Source organism: Cheilinus undulatus, linkage group 24 (genome assembly GCF_018320785.1).
Source record: "Cheilinus undulatus linkage group 24, ASM1832078v1, whole genome shotgun sequence".
NCBI lineage: Eukaryota > Metazoa > Chordata > Actinopteri > Labriformes > Labridae > Cheilinus > Cheilinus undulatus.
In genome coordinates, this window is record NC_054888.1 from 2,159,028 (window position 1) to 2,182,296 (window position 23,269).

General features: G+C 41.1%; 1 protein-coding gene across 4 annotated transcripts in view; it reads left to right on the plus strand.

Moving 5' to 3' along the window:
* The window catches only part of agap1 (ArfGAP with GTPase domain, ankyrin repeat and PH domain 1), a 245,778-nt gene that overhangs the window by 121,851 nt on the left and 100,658 nt on the right, over positions 1-23,269 (plus strand). For 3 of the 4 annotated variants that reach the window (XM_041782109.1, XM_041782110.1, XM_041782108.1), the window contains 4 exons: positions 608-622; positions 15,887-15,972; positions 18,318-18,459; positions 21,454-21,588. In XM_041782109.1, coding sequence (XP_041638043.1) covers positions 608-622; positions 15,887-15,972; positions 18,318-18,459; positions 21,454-21,588 — 378 coding nt within the window. The remainder of the gene's footprint in view (positions 1-607; positions 623-15,886; positions 15,973-18,317; positions 18,460-21,453; positions 21,589-23,269) is intronic. The other variant, XM_041782111.1, reaches the window with a different exon arrangement.

Sequence of the window (23,269 nt, forward strand, 5' to 3'; positions counted from 1 at the left end):
GAATGTAGGGCAAAGCGATAAATGCAACACAGCTATTGGTTGGTCCAATCTGGTAATCGCTGTGCAAGAGGAGATGAGGAGGAGTAGAGACTGTGAGTTGAGGATGCTGCTGAGGTTAGGTGACTATAGCAGACTGGTTTCTTACTGGTGTCCACTGGTCTTTGTCAGATGTTAGTCAACCAGAGGGGTTGGGACTCTGTGAAGCGGAACCATCTCTTCATTCATTAATTTCTGTCATTTAAAGTCACTTAAACGTCCTGAACAGGTCCAGCCATGATCATGTAAATGTGTGCTTTTCTTCTGCAGGAATGTGTTCAGAGTTTTTTTGTGCTTTGACCTCCAGCTGCCCTGTAAATAAACCTCTGTGTTCTTCTTTTATTTCTCCTTTCTTTCTTGTTATTCTGCCTCATAAATCTCCTCTGCTTCTCTCTCTTTCTCCCTCTTGTCTCTGTGCTCATAAATTCTCCTTTTTGTCTCGGGTTTTTGCTGTCTGAACGTGTTTGAGCGTCTCGTTTTTGCTCTGCTGGGTTTGACTCTGCATGGATTAACTGTGGCTGCATCTTTTCCTCTCTTGTGTTTTTTCTTTCTGGGCTGCTCTTTAAACTAGCTGACGTGGATGCAGGTAACTATCCCTCACTCTCCTCCTCTACCTCTCATTTATCCATCCATCGATCCGTCTCATCCTCTGATTCTGACAGCAGCAGGTCGAGATCAGCTCGGGTTCAGAGAGTCCTCTCAGCGCCAACGATGAAGTTTGGCAGTTTGTCAAAGGCTGTCATCCAAACACACAAAACAGAGAAGAGACTTAATGTAATGTCTTCAAAGTGATATCTTTGTAGGCAGGGATGGGATGTCTGATAAGATTTAGAAGATGACATCATCAAAGGCAGTCGACAGGACTGTTTAATAAGATTTAAGGATGACATCATCAAAGACAGTTAATGGAATGTTTTATAAGATTAAAGGATGACATCATCATCAAAGACAGTTAATGTAATGTTTTATAAGATTCAAGCATGACATCATCAAAGACAGTTAATGTAATGTTTTATAAGATTCAAGCATGACATCATCAAAGACAGTTAATGTAATGTTTTGTAAGATTTAAGGATGACATCATCAAAGGCAGTTAATTGAATGTTTTATAAGATTAAAGGATGACATCATCAAAGGCAGTTAATGGAATGTTTTATAAGATTTAAGCATGACATCATCCAAGACAGTTAATTGAATGTTTTATAAGATTAAAGGATGACATCATCTAAGACAGTTAATGGAATGTTTTGTAAGATTGAAGGATGACATCATCAAAGGCAGTTAATTGAATGTTTGATAAGATTAAAGGATGACATCATCAAAGGCAGTTAATGGAATGTTTTATAATATTTAAGGATGACATCATCAAAGGCAGTTAATGGAATGTTTTATAATATTTAAGGATGACATCATCAAAGGCAGTTAATGGAATGTTTTATAAGATTAAAGGATGACATCATCAAAGGTAGTTAATGGAATGTTTTATAAGATTAAAGGATGACATCATCAAAGGCAGTTAATGGAATGTTTTATAATATTCAAGCATGACATCATCAAAGGCAGTTAATGGAGTGTTTTATAAGATTAAAGGATGACATCATCAAAGGTAGTTAATGGAATGTTTTATAAGATTAAAGGATGACATCATCAAAGGCAGTTAATGGAATGTTTTATAAGATTTAAGGATGACATCATCAAAGACAGTTAATGGAATGTTTTATAAGATTTAAGGATGACATCATCAAAGGCAGTTAATGGAATGTTTTATAATATTTAAGGATGACATCATCAAAGGCAGTTAATGGAATGTTTTATAAGATTTAAGGTTGACATCATCAAAAGCAGTTAATGGAATGTTTTATAATATTTAAGGATGACATCATCAAAAGCAGTTAATGGAATGTTTTATAAGATTTAAGCATGAAATCATCAAAGACAGTTAATTGAATGTTTTATAAGATTTAAGGATGACATCATCTAAGACAGTTAATGGAATGTTTTATAAGATTAAAGGATGACATCATCAAAGGCAGTTAATGGAATGTTTTATAATATTTAAGGATGACATCATCAAAGGCAGTTAATGGAATGTTTTATAAGATTTAAGGTTGACATCATCAAAGACAGTTAATGGAATGTTTATAAGATTTAAGGATGACATCATCAAAGGCAGTTAATGGAATGTTTATAATATTTAAGGATGACATCATCAAAGGCAGTTAATGGAATGTTTTATAAGATTTAAGGATGACATCATCAAAGGCAGTTAATGGAATGTTTTATAAGATTTACGGATGACATCATCAAAGGCAGTTAATGGAATGTTTTATAAGATTTAAGGTTGACATCATCAAAGACAGTTAATGGAATGTTTATAAGATTTAAGGATGACATCATCAAAGGCAGTTAATGGAATGTTTATAAGATTTAAGGATGACATCATCAAAGGCAGTTAATGGAATGTTTATAAGATTTAAGGATGACATCATCAAAGGCAGTTAATGGAATGTTTTATAAGATTTACGGATGACATCATCAAAGGCAGTTAATGGAATGTTTTATAAGATTTAAGCATGACATCATCAAAGACAGTTAACTGAATGTTTTATAAGATTTAAGGATGACATCATCTAAGACAGTTAATGGATTTTTTATAAGATATAAGGATGACATCATCAAAGACAGTTAATGTAATGTTTTATAAGATTAAAGGATGACATCATCAAAGACAGTCGACGGGAATGTTTTTTAAGATGTAAAGGATGGCATCATCAAAGGCAGTCAAAGAAAGAAAGTTTTGTGAGATCAAAAGGATGACATCATCAAAGGTAGTGGGCGAATTGTTGGTGAAGCTGGGGATGTTGGGTGCTTCATTGTTTCTAAATAGTAGGCCATGGTTGTTGACTTTTGGAAGATTTGGACCGACGCAGCATTTCCTCTCATTCTTCAACTAAGGACAGTCAACAGAAGGGGAAGCTAGCTGAGCCCTTCCCTTTCATTCTAGGTCTACTGATTCTAAGTTTACTACTTCTAGGTTTAATACTTCTAGTTTAAGACTTCTACTGTTGCTGATTCTAGTTGGACTATTTCTATGTTTAGTGAAGGTGTAAATGTCATCTCTCTGGGTTTGTGTTTCCTGCTGAGCGTCTTCTGAACCTGAAGCTGACCTCTCCTCCCTGCTGCTCATTGGTTAGCTCCCACTCTTCATCCCTAGATAGTTTCTAATGATTCTAAATCTCACTCCTGTCTTCCTCCAGTCCCTCCTTGTGTTCTTCTGTAGTAGACATAGACTCTGTTTGTCTCCTTAATGTTAATGAATATAAATAATCATTAGATCAGCACTGTGCTGACTCAGCATCATCACCACCATCTGCTGACTGCCGCATCAGCGTCCATCACTACAGCACATCCAGGGATTATTCTCTCTGTTCCTTTATTCACAGTCCTGTAGATCTAGTCTGCTCAGACTCAGAGTAGTAAACAGCCCGGCTCTGGTATGAACTTTATTTTTCCCTAATGTTTATGTCGGAAAACTGGGATCTATTCCTGCATCGTGACGCATCCACTGTGTGTTTCTGCATTGTGGGTCAGCGGCTGCGATGCGGCGTATAAAGCGTACTTTGGGCCGTGTCCTCCCTCCTCCTCCTGATCTGATTGGCTCGACTTCAGCCCACAAAGTCATGGGAGAGAGAGAGAGAAAGGAGGGAGGAGGGCGAGCTAAAAATACGTGTGAGAGAGATGAAGCCTGTTTGAATTCTGTGAATGATTTTAGTGATCAAGGAGAGGTGAGTCAACAGGAGGAGAGATGCTCTGATACATCAGATCTGATCGTTCTGTGACTGTAGAGTAGAACCAGAGCTAGTAGAGACTGTAGAGTAGAACCAGTGTTAGTAGAGACTGTAGAGAAGAACCAGTGTTAGTAGAGACTGTAGAGAAGAACCAGTGCTAGTAGAGACTGTAGAGTAGAACCAGTGTTAGTAGAGAACCAGTGTTAGTAGAGACTGTAGAGAAGAACCAGAGCTAGTAGAGACTGTAGAGTAGAACCAGTGTTAGTAGAGACTGTAGAGTAGAACCAGAGCTAGTAGAGACTGTAGAGTAGAACCAGTGTTAGTAGAGACTGTAGAGTAGAACCAGTGCTAGTAGAGACTGTAGAGTAGAACCAGAGCTAGTAGAGACTGTAGAGTAGAACCAGTGTTAGTAGAGGCTGTAGAGTAGAACCAGAGCTAGTAGAGACTGTAGAGTAGAACCAGAGCTAGTAGAGACTGTAGAGTAGAACCAGTGTTAGTAGAGGCTGTAGAGTAGAACCAGAGCTAGTAGAGACTGTAGAGTAGAACCAGAGCTAGTAGAGACTGTAGAGTAGAACCAGAGCTAGTAGAGACTGTAGAGTAGAACCAGTGTTAGTAGAGGCTGTAGAGTAGAACCAGAGCTAGTAGAGACTGTAGAGTAGAACCAGTGTTAGTAGAGAACCAGTGTTAGTAGAGACTGTAGAGTAGAACCAGTGCTAGTAGAGACTGTAGAGTAGAACCAGTGTTAGTAGAGACTGTAGAGTAGAACCAGTGCTAGTAGAGACTGTAGAGTAGAACCAGAGCTAGTAGAGACTGTAGAGTAGAACCAGTGTTAGTAGAGGCTGTAGAGTAGAACCAGAGCTAGTAGAGACTGTAGAGTAGAACCAGTGTTAGTAGAGACTGTAGAGTAGAACCAGTGCTAGTAGAGACTGTAGAGTAGAACCAGAGCTAGTAGAGACTGTAGAGTAGAACCAGTGTTAGTAGAGACTGTAGAGTAGAACCAGTGCTAGTAGAGACTGTAGAGTAGAACCAGAGCTAGTAGAGACTGTAGAGTAGAACCAGTGTTAGTAGAGGCTGTAGAGTAGAACCAGAGCTAGTAGAGACTGTAGAGTAGAACCAGAGCTAGTAGAGACTGTAGAGTAGAACCAGTGTTAGTAGAGGCTGTAGAGTAGAACCAGAGCTAGTAGAGACTGTAGAGTAGAACCAGAGCTAGTAGAGACTGTAGAGTAGAACCAGAGCTAGTAGAGACTGTAGAGTAGAACCAGTGTTAGTAGAGGCTGTAGAGTAGAACCAGAGCTAGTAGAGACTGTAGAGTAGAACCAGTGTTAGTAGAGAACCAGTGTTAGTAGAGACTGTAGAGTAGAACCAGTGCTAGTAGAGACTGTAGAGTAGAACCAGTGTTAGTAGAGACTGTAGAGTAGAACCAGTGTTAGTAGAGGCTGTAGAGTAGAACCAGAGCTAGTAGAGACTGTAGAGTAGAACCAGAGCTAGTAGAGACTGTAGAGTAGAACCAGAGCTAGTAGAGACTGTAGAGTAGAACCAGTGTTAGTAGAGGCTGTAGAGTAGAACCAGAGCTAGTAGAGACTGTAGAGTAGAACCAGTGTTAGTAGAGAACCAGTGTTAGTAGAGACTGTAGAGTAGAACCAGTGCTAGTAGAGACTGTAGAGTAGAACCAGTGTTAGTAGAGACTGTAGAGTAGAACCAGTGCTAGTAGAGACTGTAGAGTAGAACCAGTGTTAGTAGAGACTGTAGAGTAGAACCAGTGTTAGTAGAGAACCAGTGTTAGTAGAGACTGTAGAGTAGAACCAGTGTTAGTAGAGACTGTAGAGTAGAACCAGTGTTAGTAGAGACTGTAGAGTAGAACCAGTGCTAGTAGAGACTGTAGAGTAGAACCAGTGTTAGTAGAGACTGTAGAGTAGAACCAGTGCTAGTAGAGACTGTAGAGTAGAACCAGTGCTAGTAGAGACTGTAGAGTAGAACCAGTGCTAGTAGAGACTGTAGAGTAGAACCAGTGTTAGTAGAGACTGTAGAGTAGAACCAGTGCTAGTAGAGACTGTAGAGTAGAACCAGTGCTAGTAGAGACTGTAGAGTAGAACCAGTGTTAGTAGAGACTGTAGAGTAGAACCAGTGCTAGTAGAGACTGTAGAGTAGAATCAGTGTTAGTAGAGACTGTAGAGTAGAACCAGTGCTAGTAGAGACTGTAGAGTAGAACCAGTGCTAGTAGAGACTGTAGAGTAGAACCAGTGCTAGTAGAGACTGTAGAGTAGAACCAGTGCTAGTAGAGACTGTAGAGTAGAACCAGTGCTAGTAGAGACTGTAGAGTAGAACCAGTGTTAGTAGAGACTGTAGAGTAGAACCAGTGCTAGTAGAGACTGTAGAGTAGAACCAGTGCTAGTAGAGACTGTAGAGTAGAACCAGTGCTAGTAGAGACTGTAGAGTAGAACCAGTGTTAGTAGAGACTGTAGAGTAGAACCAGTGCTAGTAGAGACTGTAGAGTAGAACCAGTGTTAGTAGAGACTGTAGAGTAGAACCAGTGCTAGTAGAGACTGTAGAGTAGAACCAGTGCTAGTAGAGACTGTAGAGTAGAACCAGTGTTAGTAGAGACTGTAGAGTAGAACCAGTGCTAGTAGAGACTGTAGAGTAGAACCAGTGCTAGTAGAGACTGTAGAGTAGAACCAGTGTTAGTAGAGACTGTAGAGTAGAACCAGTGCTAGTAGAGACTGTAGAGTAGAACCAGTGTTAGTAGAGACTGTAGAGTAGAACCAGTGTTAGTAGAGACTGTAGAGTAGAAGCAGTGTTGGTAGAGACTGTAGAGTAGAACCAGTGTTAGTAGAGACTGTAGAGTAGAACCAGTGCTAGTAGAGACTGTAGAGTAGAACCAGTGCTAGTAGAGACTGTAGAGTAGAACCAGTGTTAGTAGAGACTGTAGAGTAGAACCAGTGCTAGTAGAGACTGTAGAGTAGAACCAGTGCTAGTAGAGACTGTAGAGTAGAACCAGTGTTAGTAGAGACTGTAGAGTAGAACCAGTGTTAGTAGAGACTGTAGAGTAGAACCAGAGCTAGTAGAGACTGTAGAGTAGAACCAGTGTTAGTAGAGACTGTAGAGTAGAACCAGTGTTAGTAGAGACTGTAGAGTAGAACCAGAGCTAGTAGAGACTGTAGAGTAGAACCAGTGTTAGTAGAGACTGTAGAGTAGAACCAGTGCTAGTAGAGACTGTAGAGTAGAACCAGTGTTAGTAGAGACTGTAGAGTAGAACCAGTGCTAGTAGAGACTGTAGATTAGAACCAGTGCTAGTAGAGACTGTAGAGTAGAACCAGTGCTAGTAGAGACTGTAGAGTAGAACCAGTGCTAGTAGAGACTGTAGAGTAGAACCAGTGCTAGTAGAGACTGTAGAGTAGAACCAGTGCTAGTAGAGACTGTAGAGTAGAACCAGTGCTAGTAGAGACTGTAGAGTAGAACCAGTGCTAGTAGAGACTGTAGAGTAGAACCAGTGTTAGTAGAGACTGTAGATTAGAACCAGTGTTAGTAGAGACTGTAGATTAGAACCAGTGTTAGTAGAGACTGTAGAGTAGAACCAGAGCTAGTAGAGACTGTAGAGTAGAACCAGTGTTAGTAGAGACTGTAGAGTAGAACCTGTGCTAGTAGAGACTGTAGAGTAGAACCAGTGTTAGTAGAGACTGTAGAGTAGAACCAGTGTTGGTAGAGACTGTAGAGTAGAAGCAGTGTTAGTAGAGACTGTAGAGTAGAACCAGAGCTAGTAGAGACTGTAGAGTAGAACCAGTGTTAGTAGAGACTGTAGAGTAGAACCAGTGTTAGTAGAGACTGTAGAGTAGAACCAGAGCTAGTAGAGACTGTAGAGTAGAACCAGTGTTAGTAGAGACTGTAGAGTAGAACCAGTGCTAGTAGAGACTGTAGATTAGAACCAGTGTTAGTAGAGACTGTAGAGTAGAACCAGTGTTGGTAGAGACTGTAGAGTAGAACCAGTGTTAGTAGAGACTGTAGAGTAGAACCAGTGCTAGTAGATACTGTAGAGTAGAACCAGTGTTAGTAGAGACTGTAGAGTAGAACCAGTGTTAGTAGAGACTGTAGAGTAGAACCAGTGTTAGTAGAGACTGTAGAGTAGAACCAGTGTTAGTAGAGACTGTAGAGTAGAACCAGAGCTAGTAGAGACTGTAGATTAGAACCAGTGCTAGTAGAGACTGTAGAGTAGAACCAGTGTTAGTAGAGACTGTAGAGTAGAACCAGTGCTAGTAGAGACTGTAGATTAGAACCAGTGCTAGTAGAGACTGTAGAGTAGAACCAGTGTTAGTAGAGACTGTAGAGTAGAACCAGTGTTAGTAGAGACTGTAGAGTAGAACCAGAGCTAGTAGAGACTGTAGATTAGAACCAGTGTTAGTAGAGACTGTAGAGTAGAACCAGAGCTAGTAGAGACTGTAGAGTAGAACCAGTGTTAGTAGAGACTGTAGAGTAGAACCAGAGCTAGTAGAGACTGTAGATTAGAACCAGTGCTAGTAGAGACTGTAGAGTAGAACCAGTGCTAGTAGAGACTGTAGAGTAGAACCAGTGCTAGTAGAGACTGTAGAGTAGAACCAGAGCTAGTAGAGACTGTAGAGTAGAACCAGTGTTAGTAGAGACTGTAGAGTAGAACCAGAGCTAGTAGAGACTGTAGATTAGAACCAGTGTTAGTAGAGACTGTAGAGTAGAACCAGAGCTAGTAGAGACTGTAGAGTAGAACCAGTGTTAGTAGAGACTGTAGAGTAGAACCAGAGCTAGTAGAGACTGTAGATTAGAACCAGTGTTAGTAGAGACTGTAGAGTAGAAGCAGTGTTGGTTGAGACTGTAGAGTAGAACCAGTGTTAGTAGAGACTGTAGAGTAGAACCAGTGTTAGTAGAGACTGTAGAGTAGAACCAGTGTTTGTAGAGACTGTAGAGTAGAACGAGTTTTATTAGAGACTGTAGAGTAGAACCAGTGCTAGTAGAGACTGTAGAGTAGAACCAGTGTTAGTAGAGACTGTAGAGACGAACCAGTGTTAGTAGAGACTGTAGAGTAGAACCAGAGCTAGTAGAGACTGTAGAGTAGAACCAGAGCTAGTAGAGACTGTAGAGTAGAACCAGTGTTAGTAGAGACTGTAGAGACGAACCAGTGTTAGTAGAGACTGTAGAGTAGAACCAGAGCTAGTAGAGACTGTAGAGTAGAACCAGAGCTAGTAGAGACTGTAGAGTAGAACCAGTGTTAGTAGAGACTGTAGAGTAGAACCAGTGTTAGTAGAGACTGTAGAGTAGAACCAGTGTTAGTAGAGACTGTAGAGTAGAAGCAGTGTTAGTAGAGACTGTAGAGTAGAACCAGTGTTAGTAGAGACTGTAGAGTAGAACCAGTGCTAGTAGAGACTGTAGAGTAGAACCAGTGCTAGTAGAGACTGTAGAGTAGAACCAGTGTTAGTAGAGACTGTAGAGTAGAACCAGTGTTAGTAGAGACTGTAGAGTAGAACCAGTGTTAGTAGAGACTGTAGAGTAGAACCAGTGTTAGTAGAGACTGTAGAGTAGAACCAGTGCTAGTAGAGACTGTAGAGTAGAACCAGTGTTAGTAGAGACTGTAGAGTAGAACCAGTGTTAGTAGAGACTGTAGAGTAGAACCAGTGTTAGTAGAGACTGTAGAGTAGAACCAGTGTTAGTAGAGACTGTAGAGTAGAACCAGTGTTAGTAGAGACTGTAGAGTAGAAGCAGTGTTAGAAGAGACTGTAGAGTAGAACCAGTGTTGGTAGAGACTGTAGAGTAGAACCAGAGCTAGTAGAGACTGTAGAGTAGAACCAGTGTTAGTAGAGACTGTAGAGTAGAACCAGAGCTAGTAGAGACTGTAGAGTAGAACCAGTGTTAGTAGAGACTGTAGAGTAGAAGCAGTGTTGGTAGAGACTGTAGAGTAGAACCAGTGTTAGTAGAGACTGTAGAGTAGAAGCAGTGTTGGTAGAGACTGTAGAGTAGAACCAGAGCTAGTAGAGACTGTAGAGTAGAACCAGTGTTAGTAGAGACTGTAGAGTAGAACCAGTGTTAGTAGAGACTGTAGAGTAGAACCAGTGCTAGTAGAGACTGTAGAGTAGAACCAGTGTTAGTAGAGACTGTAGAGTAGAACCAGTGCTAGTAGAGACTGTAGAGTAGAACCAGAGCTAGTAGAGACTGTAGAGTAGAACCAGAGCTAGTAGATACTGTAGAGTAGAACCAGTGTTAGTAGAGACTGTAGAGTAGAACCAGTGTTAGTAGAGACTGTAGAGTAGAACCAGTGCTAGTAGATACTGTAGAGTAGAACCAGTGTTAGTAGAGACTGTAGAGTAGAACCAGTGTTAGTAGAGACTGTAGAGTAGAACCAGAGCTAGTAGAGACTGTAGATTAGAACCAGTGCTAGTAGAGACTGTAGAGTAGAACCAGTGTTAGTAGAGACTGTAGAGTAGAACCAGTGCTAGTAGAGACTGTAGATTAGAACCAGTGCTAGTAGAGACTGTAGAGTAGAACCAGTGTTAGTAGAGACTGTAGATTAGAACCAGTGCTAGTAGAGACTGTAGAGTAGAACCAGTGTTAGTAGAGACTGTAGAGTAGAACCAGAGCTAGTAGAGACTGTAGATTAGAACCAGTGTTAGTAGAGACTGTAGAGTAGAACCAGAGCTAGTAGAGACTGTAGAGTAGAACCAGTGTTAGTAGAGACTGTAGAGTAGAACCAGAGCTAGTAGAGACTGTAGATTAGAACCAGTGCTAGTAGAGACTGTAGAGTAGAACCAGAGCTAGTAGAGACTGTAGAGTAGAACCAGTGTTAGTAGAGACTGTAGAGTAGAACCAGAGCTAGTAGAGACTGTAGAGTAGAACCAGTGTTAGTAGAGACTGTAGAGTAGAACCAGAGCTAGTAGAGACTGTAGATTAGAACCAGTGTTAGTAGAGACTGTAGAGTAGAACCAGAGCTAGTAGAGACTGTAGAGTAGAACCAGTGTTAGTAGAGACTGTAGAGTAGAACCAGAGCTAGTAGAGACTGTAGAGTAGAACCAGTGTTAGTAGAGACTGTAGAGTAGAACCTGTGCTAGTAGAGACTGTAGAGTAGAACCAGTGTTAGTAGAGACTGTAGAGTAGAACCAGAGCTAGTAGAGACTGTAGAGTAGAACCAGTGTTAGTAGAGACTGTAGAGTAGAACCTGTGCTAGTAGAGACTGTAGAGTAGAACCAGTGTTTGTAGAGACTGTAGAGTAGAACGAGTTTTATTAGAGACTGTAGAGTAGAACCAGTGTTAGTAGAGACTGTAGAGTAGAACCAGAGCTAGTAGAGACTGTAGAGTAGAACCAGTGCTAGTAGAGACTATAGAGTAGAACCAGTGTTAGTAGAGACTGTAGAGTAGAACCAGTGTTAGTAGAGACTGTAGAGTAGAACCAGAGCTAGTAGAGACTGTAGAGTAGAACCAGAGCTAGTAGAGACTGTAGAGTAGAACCAGTTTTAGTAGAGACTGTAGAGTAGAACCAGAGCTAGTAGAGACTGTAGAGTAGAACCAGTGTTAGTAGAGACTGTAGAGTAGAACCAGAGCTAGTAGAGACTGTAGAGTAGAACCAGAGCTAGTAGAGACTGTAGAGTAGAACCAGTGTTAGTAGAGACTGTAGAGTAGAACCAGAGCTAGTAGAGACTGTAGATTAGAACCAGTGCTAGTAGAGACTGTAGAGTAGAACCAGTGCTAGTAGAGACTGTAGAGTAGAACCAGTGCTAGTAGAGACTGTAGAGTAGAACCAGAGCTAGTAGAGACTGTAGAGTAGAACCAGAGCTAGTAGAGACTGTAGAGTAGAACCAGTGTTAGTAGAGACTGTAGAGTAGAACCAGTGCTAGTAGAGACTGTAGATTAGAACCAGTGTTAGTAGAGACTGTAGAGTAGAACCAGAGCTAGTAGAGACTGTAGAGTAGAACCAGTGTTAGTAGAGACTGTAGAGTAGAACCAGAGCTAGTAGAGACTGTAGATTAGAACCAGTGTTAGTAGAGACTGTAGAGTAGAACCAGAGCTAGTAGAGACTGTAGAGTAGAACCAGTGCTAGTAGAGACTGTAGAGTAGAACCAGTGTTAGTAGAGACTGTAGAGTAGAACCTGTGCTAGTAGAGACTGTAGAGTAGAACCAGTGTTTGTAGAGACTGTAGAGTAGAACGAGTTTTATTAGAGACTGTAGAGTAGAACCAGTGCTAGTAGAGACTGTAGAGTAGAACCAGTGTTAGTAGAGACTGTAGAGACGAACCAGTGTTAGTAGAGACTGTAGAGTAGAACCAGAGCTAGTAGAGACTGTAGAGTAGAACCAGAGCTAGTAGAGACTGTAGAGTAGAACCAGAGCTAGTAGAGACTGTAGAGTAGAACCAGTGTTAGTAGAGACTGTAGAGTAGAACCAGTGTTAGTAGAGACTGTAGAGTAGAACCAGTGTTAGTAGAGACTGTAGAGTAGAACCAGTGCTAGTAGAGACTGTAGAGTAGAAGCAGTGCTAGAAGGGAGACTGTAGAGTAGAACCAGAGCTAGTAGAGACTGTAGATTAGAACCAGTGTTAGTAGAGACTGTAGAGAAGAACAGTGCTAGTAGAGACTGTAGAGTAGAAGCAGTGTTAGTAGAGACTGTAGAGTAGAACCAGAGCTAGTAGAGACTGTAGAGTAGAAGCAGTGTTAGTAGAGACTGTAGAGTAGAACCAGAGCTAGTAGAGACTGTAGAGTAGAAGCAGTGTTAGTAGAGACTGTAGAGTAGAAGCAGTGTTAGTAGAGACTGTAGAGTAGAACCAGAGCTAGTAGAGACTGTAGAGTAGAAGCAGTGTTAGTAGAGACTGTAGAGTAGAACCAGTGTTAGTAGAGACTGTAGAGTAGAACCAGTGTTAGTAGAGACTGTAGAGTAGAACCAGTGTTAGTAGAGACTGTAGATTAGAACCAGTGTTAGTAGAGACTGTAGAGAAGAACAGTGCTAGTAGAGACTGTAGAGTAGAAGCAGTGTTAGTAGAGACTGTAGAGTAGAACCAGAGCTAGTAGAGACTGTAGATTAGAACCAGTGTTAGTAGAGACTGTAGAGAAGAACAGTGCTAGTAGAGACTGTAGAGTAGAAGCAGTGTTAGTAGAGACTGTAGAGTAGAACCAGAGCTAGTAGAGACTGTAGAGTAGAAGCAGTGTTAGTAGAGACTGTAGAGTAGAACCAGAGCTAGTAGAGACTGTAGAGTAGAAGCAGTGTTAGTAGAGACTGTAGAGTAGAACCAGAGTTAGTAGAGACTGTAGAGTAGAAGCAGTGTTAGTAGAGACTGTAGAGTAGAACCAGAGCTAGTAGAGACTGTAGAGTAGAAGCAGTGTTAGTAGAGACTGTAGAGTAGAACCAGAGCTAGTAGAGACTGTAGAGTAGAAGCAGTGTTAGTAGAGACTGTAGAGTAGAACCAGAGTTAGTAGAGACTGTAGAGTAGAAGCAGTGTTAGTAGAGACTGTAGAGTAGAACCAGAGCTAGTAGAGACTGTAGAGTAGAAGCAGTGTTAGTAGAGACTGTAGAGTAGAACCAGTGTTAGTAGAGACTGTAGAGTAGAACCAGTGTTAGTAGAGACTGTAGAGTAGAACCAGTGTTAGTAGAGACTGTAGAGTAGAACCAGAGCTAGTAGAGACTGTAGAGTAGAACCAGTGTTAGTAGAGACTGTAGAGTAGAACCAGTGTTAGTAGAGACTGTAGAGTAGAACCAGAGCTAGTAGAGACTGTAGAGTAGAACGAGAGCTAGTAGAGGCTGTAGAGTAGAACCAGTGTTAGTAGAGACTGTAGAGTAGAACCAGTGTTAGTAGAGACTGTAGAGTAGAACCAGAGCTAGTAGAGACTGTAGAGTAGAACCAGTGTTAGTAGAGACTGTAGAGTAGAACCAGTGTTAGTAGAGACTGTAGAGTAGAACGAGTTTTATTAGAGACTGTAGAGTAGAACCAGTGCTAGTAGAGACTGTAGAGTAGAACCAGAGTTAGTAGAGTGTACCACTCTTGATTTTCAGCTCTGATGGTGAAACTGTTTTATCAGGACATTTTCAACCCATTTTAAACACTTTTTAGACATTTTTATTTAATTTCCCAGGCTGTATTGAAACTATTGTCCAATTTTTCCACTTTTTTGCACATTATCAGCCTTTCTTTGACATTTTTGACAATTTTAACCCAGTGTTGCCATTTCTCCCACCTTCAAACCCATTTCCACCATTTTTTGTCCTTAGTCGTCTAGTTTTGCTGCTTATTTGAACTATCACTATTTCTACACCTTTTGCCCTTTTTAACCAATTTTTGCCACTCTTAGCCCAGTATTTGCTTATTTTAACCCATTTTCCCAACTGTTTTGCAACTTTTATCCCATTTTTGCCACTTATTCCCACCTTCAAACCCATTTTCCACCACTTTTTTTTGCCACTATCAGTCTATTTGTACCACTTCATGCCCATTTTAACCAATTTTTGCCGCTGTATTAGCCACTCTACGCCCACTATTTGCAAGGTGCAACTCATTTCTGCCACTGTTTTGCTACTATCATTCAGGTTTTGCCACATATTTGCACCTTTTCCCATTTTCGCCACTGTTTTGCCCCTAATAGTTTGAGCTTGAGTGCAGGCATTTTGAATAAACTACCAGAGCTCTGAGATCAGACATTTAGAGCACAGACGGAGAGAATCTAAGAATAAAGAGGCAGTTTAGAGTAAAAGGCAGGTTTGAATGGAAAGACTGAAGAAAATCCTGGGACTAGAATCAGTCAGTGATGATCTCAGGACGTTAAAATGAGAGTTTGAGTTTTGCAACAACAATAAGTCCAAATGCAAGACATCATTTTTGTAGTTCATGTCATCTGTTACTGAAAAGAACCCATTACCACCACAGATAAATATAAAAATGATGTAAAGAAGAAATTCCCAGGGCATATGCACTGTTTCTGTTTCTCTCCTCCTGTCAGCACATAGCTCTGAGGTCTGACGTAGGTAGTTGATGTGTTTCTAACAATAGAATACCTATTATTGGATGTTTGGCAGTATCAGAAGTGCAGAAACTTTTAAAAATCTTCATGTCTTTGCTCATTCTAAGATCAGAAACTCCTGGATGCTGTCAAACATAAAGGATACCCGACTACTCCTTCCTGGTTTTCATTGTAGTATAATTATGAAGTGTGAAATGTGCGTATGGTTAGAGTCTTAGTACGGACTCACCCGTGCAGAAATCTCTCTAAATCACCCAGATTTAAAAAGTCCTATTCTGTAAAACAAAGAGAGATGGTAGCAGGGAGAAAAAGTCCCTGCTGCTGCTCTGAGTGATCTCTGTTTTTTTACGGCCGTGTTTCCTCGTCCTCTCCACCACAAACATCCTCCTGTGTCATTACTCTGCCCGCTGTAATGACCGGGGTCCTAGCACCCGTGTTCTCCCGGTGTTCTGCTGCAGCTCGGCCAGCGCTCACACCCGTCCACATCATTTACAGATCAGCTGGGACTAAAATAACATCCGCTCGCCATTTTTAGACTCCCCCACTTCCTGTCAACCCTCGACTCGCTCCCACAAAGAAAAGAAAGAGCTGAGGGAACGTTAGGGCTGTAAAAGTTTCTCAGCTGTTCTAGAAGGAAGAGTTGATGTGATCACATCAACATCAGAGACCGTTCTAGAACCGTAGAACGGTCTCTGATGTTGATGTGATCACATCAACATCAGAGACTGTTCTAGAACCGTAGAACGGTCTCTGATGTTGATGTGATCACATCAACATCAGAGACCGTTCTAGAACCGTAGAACGGTCTCTGATGTTGATGTCATCACATCAACATCAGAGACTGTTCTAGAACCGTAGAGCAGCACATTCACGCTCTCAGAGCATTTTCATCCATGTTCTGCTTTCTAGCCCTGCAGAGCTTCATTCCTCTCCTGCAGCCTCAGGTGGTCATGAACGTTTGTCCCTCAGTTATTTCAAACATCCATGTTCAACATTCACTGTAGCTCCAATCATCTCATCAATCAATCAATCAATCAATACCCTGATCAATAGTGACCGCCCCTCCCTCCTGCTCTCTCAGTCCCGTTCTCATCTCTGTCTTTGGTTCTTTCAGGCGGCCGTTTTAAGAAGGAGATCGTGGTCGACGGTCAGAGTCACCTGCTGCTCATCAGGGATGAAGGGGGCCCCCCGGAGGCTCAGGTGAGGACTGCACCTGGACATCAGAGTAGACATGAACCTCTGAGAGACAGACAGAACATCTACAGCTTCTAACATGCCTGATCCTGTTCATGAAAGCCTGAACCAGCTCTAAACCACAGGAGCTTTACAGAGTTTGAACCTGATTTAGTTCATCACTTCTATCCTGATTTAACGGCTGCTTCTAACTAAAGCCCAGCTCCAGCTGGGCTATACCTGACACCCCTTTGATGACATCACACGCCTGTAATGAAGTCATAAAGGATTGTGGGATACGTAGTTCCTCCTTCCATAGTCTTGTATCTTTATTTCCAGAGCTGGTTCAACTCTGAATCCAGGGTCTGGCAAAGATATACGAACATAAATTTATGATAGCACTACATTACCCATAATCCTAGAGTGTCACAGCAACGTCTCTGATTGGCTGATCTCATTTATCCCTCCTGAACATCCATGTTCAGTCCAGTAAGGTCACTAAAAGCGAATTTAGTCATTTCTTTTTTTTTTTAATGAAAGGAGGTCTAAATCAGGGGTTCTCAATGTTGGGGTCGGGACCCAGTGGAGGTCACGAGACACCGAGAGGGGGTCTCCAGATGCCTTAAAAAAAACTTGAAACGTTTTTGAATTACACTGTTGCAACTTTACACCAATTTTGCCAAATTTTAACCCATTATTACAACTTTTTCCCATGAATTTTATTGATTTTAACACATCTTTGCAACTTAAAACCCGTTTTTTTGTCCGTTTTAAACCCTTTCCACCACTTTTTTCTGCCTGTTTTTGCCACTTTTAAACCAAATCTCGCCACTGTTTGCCTATTGCTGGCTCTGTTGACACATTATTGCCACTATTAACCCCTTTTACCACTTTTTAAGACACATTTCACAATTCGAGATGCCCATGTTTGACCTAACTGCCTATTTCTGCCTCAGCTAACCCTTTTTTTGCCAGTTTACATCAATTTTTATCCAATTTCACCAAACGTCCAGCTATTTTTGCCACTTTTATGCCATTTCAGCCATTCTGAATTCCCTTTTATCACTTAATATGCCCATTTTGTGCCATTTTAACCCATTTTTGCCATTTTTGTTTATTTTTTGTCATTTTTATCTATTTTTGGCCTTTCTTATCCATTTTTGCTACTTTTAAAATCTAATTTCACCACCTTTCCCTCCATTTTTTGCCATTATTAACCCATTTTAACATTTTGATTATGCTTTTAACAAAATTATTTACATTTTTTAAGAGGGCTACTTACCACACAGTTGAATTAAAATGTGTTTCTTTGATAAGAGTGGTTATTATTCCGCTTTCATATAAAATACGACAGCTTAACTTTATAATGGACCAGGGTTTTGCTGGCCCTCAGTTTGGCCGGGCCCCAGAAAGCTCTCCCATTTTCCCCCCTGATGGACGTCCTTGTCTCCACATGACTGTTCTTGAATGTTCAAGGCTGTGTTCGACCACCTGCAGGTCCAGTGGGGGTCCCCGGTCTCTGGCACTTTTATTTGGGGGGTTATGGGCTGAAAAGATTGAGAACCACTGCTCTAAACGGTGAAATAGCGATATATGATGAGTTTATTCATGCTCTCGAGCAACCAAACTACGTTACCCACAATCCTCTAGTGTCACAGCAATGCCTCTGATTGGTGGAGAGTGAATTTCATTCGTAGCTGCTGCCAGTGAAGTTAACAGCTCTAGAAAAGTGAGCGTTAAATAAAGTCGTATTGATCACTGTGGGTGATTAAAAGGTGGGTTATTCTCCACTGTGGGCCGATGACATCACCAGACCACATATTGGCCCCGCCCACATTAAACCCAGCCAAGGAAGAGGAGGCTTTGTAAATCCAGAATTCAGTCTCATGTAGATCTCAGAGTTTTCACGTTTGCTTTGATTTCTGTATTTATTTACATTTCTGTTGATCAAAATCAAACTGGAACTAAAGAAAACTCTGATTTTATTACCTTGTTGGGTTTGAAACAGACATTTAAAATGTGTCTGTATCATGTTTTGATATTTCAGTTATTATTCAAAGAAACAGAATTATATTTAAGCTTTTATTACTTGAGCTGTAGCATTAAAGATGACTATTTGTGACTGAAGAAAAGGACACTTTGGTGCAGATGAAAAGTGGGTCATGCTTCTTTTGATTTCTCTGAGTCGAACACTAACCCTCCAGAATGACCAGAGCGAGTTAGTCTAGACAGAAAACTCGACGATTTATTAATTATTCACTTGTTTTCTTCCTGCTCCTCACCTCTCTCCCTCCTCATCCCTCCCTCTCCCTCTCCATCATCAGTGATGCTTCTGCTGTTGATAACCCAAACTGTGTCTGTCTCTGGTGCAGTTTGCGCTCTGGGTGGACGCCGTCATCTTCGTCTTCAGTCTGGAGGACGAGATCAGCTTCCAGACCGTCTATCACTACTTCAGCCGCCTCGCCAACTTCAGGAACACGGCCGACCTGCCGCTGGTGCTCGTCGGCACGCAAGGTCCCGCACTCAGACACTGAACCATGCATGCATAATCATCAGAGCCTCCCAGTGTAACACCCTTTACTGAAGCTCTGCTGCCACCCGGTGGTGTCTCTGCATCATCACAGGCAAAAACCAGCACAGTTTCAGGGTTTAGTGTGTTTGTGTGAGAATATTAACAGGAAGTCCACAGAGTTTTTACTTTCACTTTGTTCACTCCTCCTGTTTTCATCCCTAAGATTTAAATTTCATAAATCAGAAGAAGCCGGATGAGTCCACAGATTTCTAGATATGATGGAGAAAAATGTTGAATCAAAATCTGTTTCTACACAACTTCCACTATAAATGATTGCAGTAAAACAAAAGCCAAACTCTGTACCTGTTTTCTCCCTTTTCCTCTAGAACAGTGTTGCTCAACCTGTGGCTCTAGAGCCACATGTGGCTCTTTTATGATGATTTGCGGCTCTTTTAAGTTTTAATTTGAAATATTTTTCCCCCAGAAAACCTTAAAACGGGAAACTTTGACCTCAGAATTATCCATTACCGGTCACATAAACCAGCTTGTTTCCACACTTATACAGCAGGCTCTAATTATAATTTTTTGTCTGTATATTTCCATTCCCCTTATTTGTAATTTTTTTTTCTCCATTTTTGCCACTTTTAATCCATTTTTTCTGCTTATAGCCAGTTGTTACCACATAATTCTGCCATGTTTATCCCATTTTTGATCCTGCTTTTTGCTATACAATATTTGTGCCACTTTTTGCCCATTTAAGCTAACCTTTGCCAATAAATGCCAGTTTTTCCCCACTTTTTGCCACTCTTTTGCCCATTCTAGTCATCTAGTCAAATCTGCTGCTTTTTGACAGTTTTTGCCACCTGCAACTCTTTTTGTCTTTTAGACATTTTGCCATTGTCTGCCCTTTTTTGCCACTTTCCTCCCAGTTTTTTGACTCAGTTTTTGCTATTTTATGCCTATTTTGCCCCTTTTCACCCATTTTTGCCACTTTTTTTTGTCATATTTTTGCCATATTTAGCATATTTTATTTCCACTTTTACCCTTTTTTGCCACGTTTCACCACTTAGACTGTAGCTCTTGGTATTTTTTTTCAACAGTTTGGCTCTTTGGTTGAGTAACACTGCTCTAGTGTTAATCAGTGATCTTTATTTACGTGATCTTTCCTACACATCTGATGGAAATAAACAGACAAAAACAAGTTGAATTTGACATTTGAAGCGTTCTGAACAGGTGTGGGAAACTGATGTGGCTGAAATGTGACTGTTTGAAGGTTTTCTGGGGAGATAATTTTCCCCGCTAAGACTTTAAAGAGCCAGGCGTTGAGGATGACTGTTGTAGGCTGGTGTTAGGTATTTTAACTAGAATATAAAAGTCTGTGTGCATGGATGGTTGGGATGTAAACGCTGCAGAAACGCTGATTAGACGTGATGTGATATGAGGCAGATGAGAGCATTTAAAATGACCATAAATCTAACATCCTATTATTGAAGAAATGCAGTTATTAAAGCCTCTAAAGCAGGGATGTCAGACTCACAGCAGGGGCCGAATCCTGAACCTGGGTCTAACCTGAGGGGCCCAACAGGGTCCAAATTTCCCATAAATTGTCAACCTCAACTTCACCTGTGAAGAATTATAGGAAACAAACATAACATTGATGATAAATGATTTTTGGAGTAAAGTCAAAAATAAAAAATCATGACTTTTAACAGTTAAAATGCGAGATAAAATTCAAAATCGTGAGTTTAAAAGGTCAAAAGATTAGATAAAAATACAGGATGTTTTAATCAATATTTAATCAGTATTTAGGTTAAAAGTCAAAGTTAGAATTTGAAAAGGTCAAAATATGAGAAATAAAGCAAAATAATGAGTTAAAAAGGTGAACCAAAACTCTAAATCTTTCATTTTAAATGTAAAGTTATGAGAAAGAAAATGATAAATTATGAGTTTTAAAGTTCAAGGTATAAGATGACATTTTTAGATTTTACATAAAAATGTCAATTTTTGGATTTAAAGTCAGAGCAGAAGTTGAAAATGTCAAAATATGTTTAAAAATTAAAATCATGAATCTAAATCTTCAAAATATGAGATTAAAACTCAAATTTATGATTTGAAAATGTCAAAGCCATAACTTTAAGAAAATATGAAATGAACATGCAGTTTTCTTTCCTCACATTCCTGACTTTTTATCAAATTATTTCAACTCTTCACTCTTTCTAATTCCTACGACTTAAAAATGATATTTTCAACCATCAAGTTTACATTTTTACACGGGAGGAAATGTGCAGACCTCATGCTAGAGGGCCATATATAACTGCAACAGGGGCCGGATTTGGCCCCCGGTCCTTGACTTTGACACCCCTGCTCTACAGCCTCACTGCTATTGAAAATGAAGCATAAGCACGCCATGAAGACAGGAAGTCTGTCTCAGTGACTGTGAGCACATAAATGTGTTTGCATTTCTTCTGGAACATTCTTCAGCTTCTCTGCAGACTCCTGTGTGGAACTTTACAGAACACTAGCACAAACTCAGCAGCAGAGGGCGCCAGCGTATCATCTAAGTCATCAGCCTTCTTTCCAGAACAATCCATTTATGTTCCATTTTTCCCCCCTCACTTACCAAGATAAACCCACAGTGAGCGCTCATGACACAAAAAAAAATCCACGTTTAAACACGAGGAACCGCCCATCAGTCACTCAGTACTTCCTGTTTATTTCAGTGAACCCTGCTCTGGTAGAGAGGACCAGACTTTAGTCCCAGCGGGCCGGTGTCCACGTCAGGAAGTAGAAAAATAACAACACAAGCTGTCAGGAGGTTCAAAGTAAATTTGAATCAAATAAAATATGAAATGCAGTCTTTAAGAGTTTAAGATCTAGTTTTGGCTGCAGTAAAAATGAGCCTAGAAAGATAAAATGTATCAACATTGGACTAAACCAAGCCAAACTGGTTTAACTTTAGTCAGAGATTTAGAGTTTGTCTTTCCTTCTCCCCTCAGACGCCATCAGCTCTGCAAACCCTCGAGTGATCGACGACAGCCGGGCCAGAAAACTCTCCAACGACCTCAAACGCTGCACCTACTATGAAACCTGCGCCACCTACGGCCTCAACGTGGAGCGGGTCTTCCAGGACGGTAAGAAAAAAACAGAATTACCTCTGTGTGGTCAGGACGGCAGAGTCCGGTCCTCTGGGAAGGTGACATTCCCCCCCAACAGCCCGGCCGGAGTCATTCGACCGCTCTTAATCACACGTCAATTAAGAAGGAAATGGACCCGCTCAGCTATTTAGCTCAAACCGAACAGTAATTAAGTTTTATCATAGCGAGAGAGAGATGACCGACGGGATTAATACAAGAATCAGACATTAGAGAAGGAGCGGGAGAGGAGGAGGGGAGGGGGAGGGGAGGAAGGAGACGAGGTGAGGAAGTGGAGGAAGGAGAGGACGAGGGGAGGAAGGAGACGAGGTGAGGAAGTGGAGGAAGGAGAGGACGAGGGGAGGAAGGAGACGAGGTGAGGAAGTGGAGGAAGGAGACGAGGTGAGGAAGTGGAGGAAGGAGAGGACGAGGGGAGGAAGGAGACGAGGTGAGGAAGTGGAGGAAGGAGACGAGGTGAGGAAGTGGAGGAAGGAGAAGATGAGGGGAGGAAGGAGACGAGGTGAGGAAGTGGAGGAAGGAGAGAAAGCTGGGAAGACTCTGAGCTGTAAAGAACACTGAGACATCACATGACCAGGTCTATGGACAAAGCAAGAGTCCCACCTACTTTTCACAATGTTGCCAACTATGTTTTACTATCTGGCAAACATTCTTTTCTCTGCCTGTGATGATGTCATCCATTAGAGCCTTCAAACATTCCATTCTGTGCCTTTGTGATATCATCCTTTAGGGTCTTCAAACATTCTTTTCCCTGTCTGTAATGATGTCTTCCATTAGAGCCTTCAAACATTCCATTCTGTGCCTATGATGATGTCATCCATTAGAGCCTTCAAACATTCCATTCTGTGCCTATGATGATGTCATCCATTAGAGCCTTCAAACATTCTATTCTGTGCCTATGATGATGTCATCCATTAGAGCCTTCAAACATTCCATTCTGTGCCTATGATGATGTCATCCTTTAGGGTCTTCAAACATTCTTTTCCCTGTCTGTAATGGTGTCTTCCATTAGAGCCTTCAAACATTCCATTCTGTGCCTATGATGATGTCATCCATTAGAGCCTTCTAACATTCTATTCTGTGCCTATGATGATGTCATCCATTAGAGCCTTCAAACATTCCATTCTGTGCCCCTGTGATATCATCCTTTAGGGTCTTCAAACATTCTTTTCCCTGTCTGTAATGATGTCTTCCATTAGAGCCTTCAAACATTCCATTCTGTGCCTATGATGATGTCATCCATTAGAGCCTTCTAACATTCTATTCTGTGCCTATGATGATGTCATCCATTAGAGCCTTCAAACATTCCATTCTGTGCCCCTGTGATATCATCCTTTAGGGTCTTCAAACATTCTTTTCCCTGTCTGTAATGATGTCTTCCATTAGAGCCTTCAAACATTCTATTCTCTGCCCTTTTTGATATCTTTTATGGCCTTCAATCAGCTGAGAAGTGGGAGTATTAGGGACTATTTTCAGCAGCGGATGAATCTCTGAACTGTATAATGCTCTTTGATTTAGTTGTTTGGGACTTGAGGTCAGTGTTAGATTAAAATCCACTCCATCCTGTAGACTGTAAAGCTCAGTTTGTCCAGCAGGGGGCAGTACAGGAACACAGACGCCCTGAGAGTGTCTGAGCATGTCCATCACATCTCAGAATAAACTG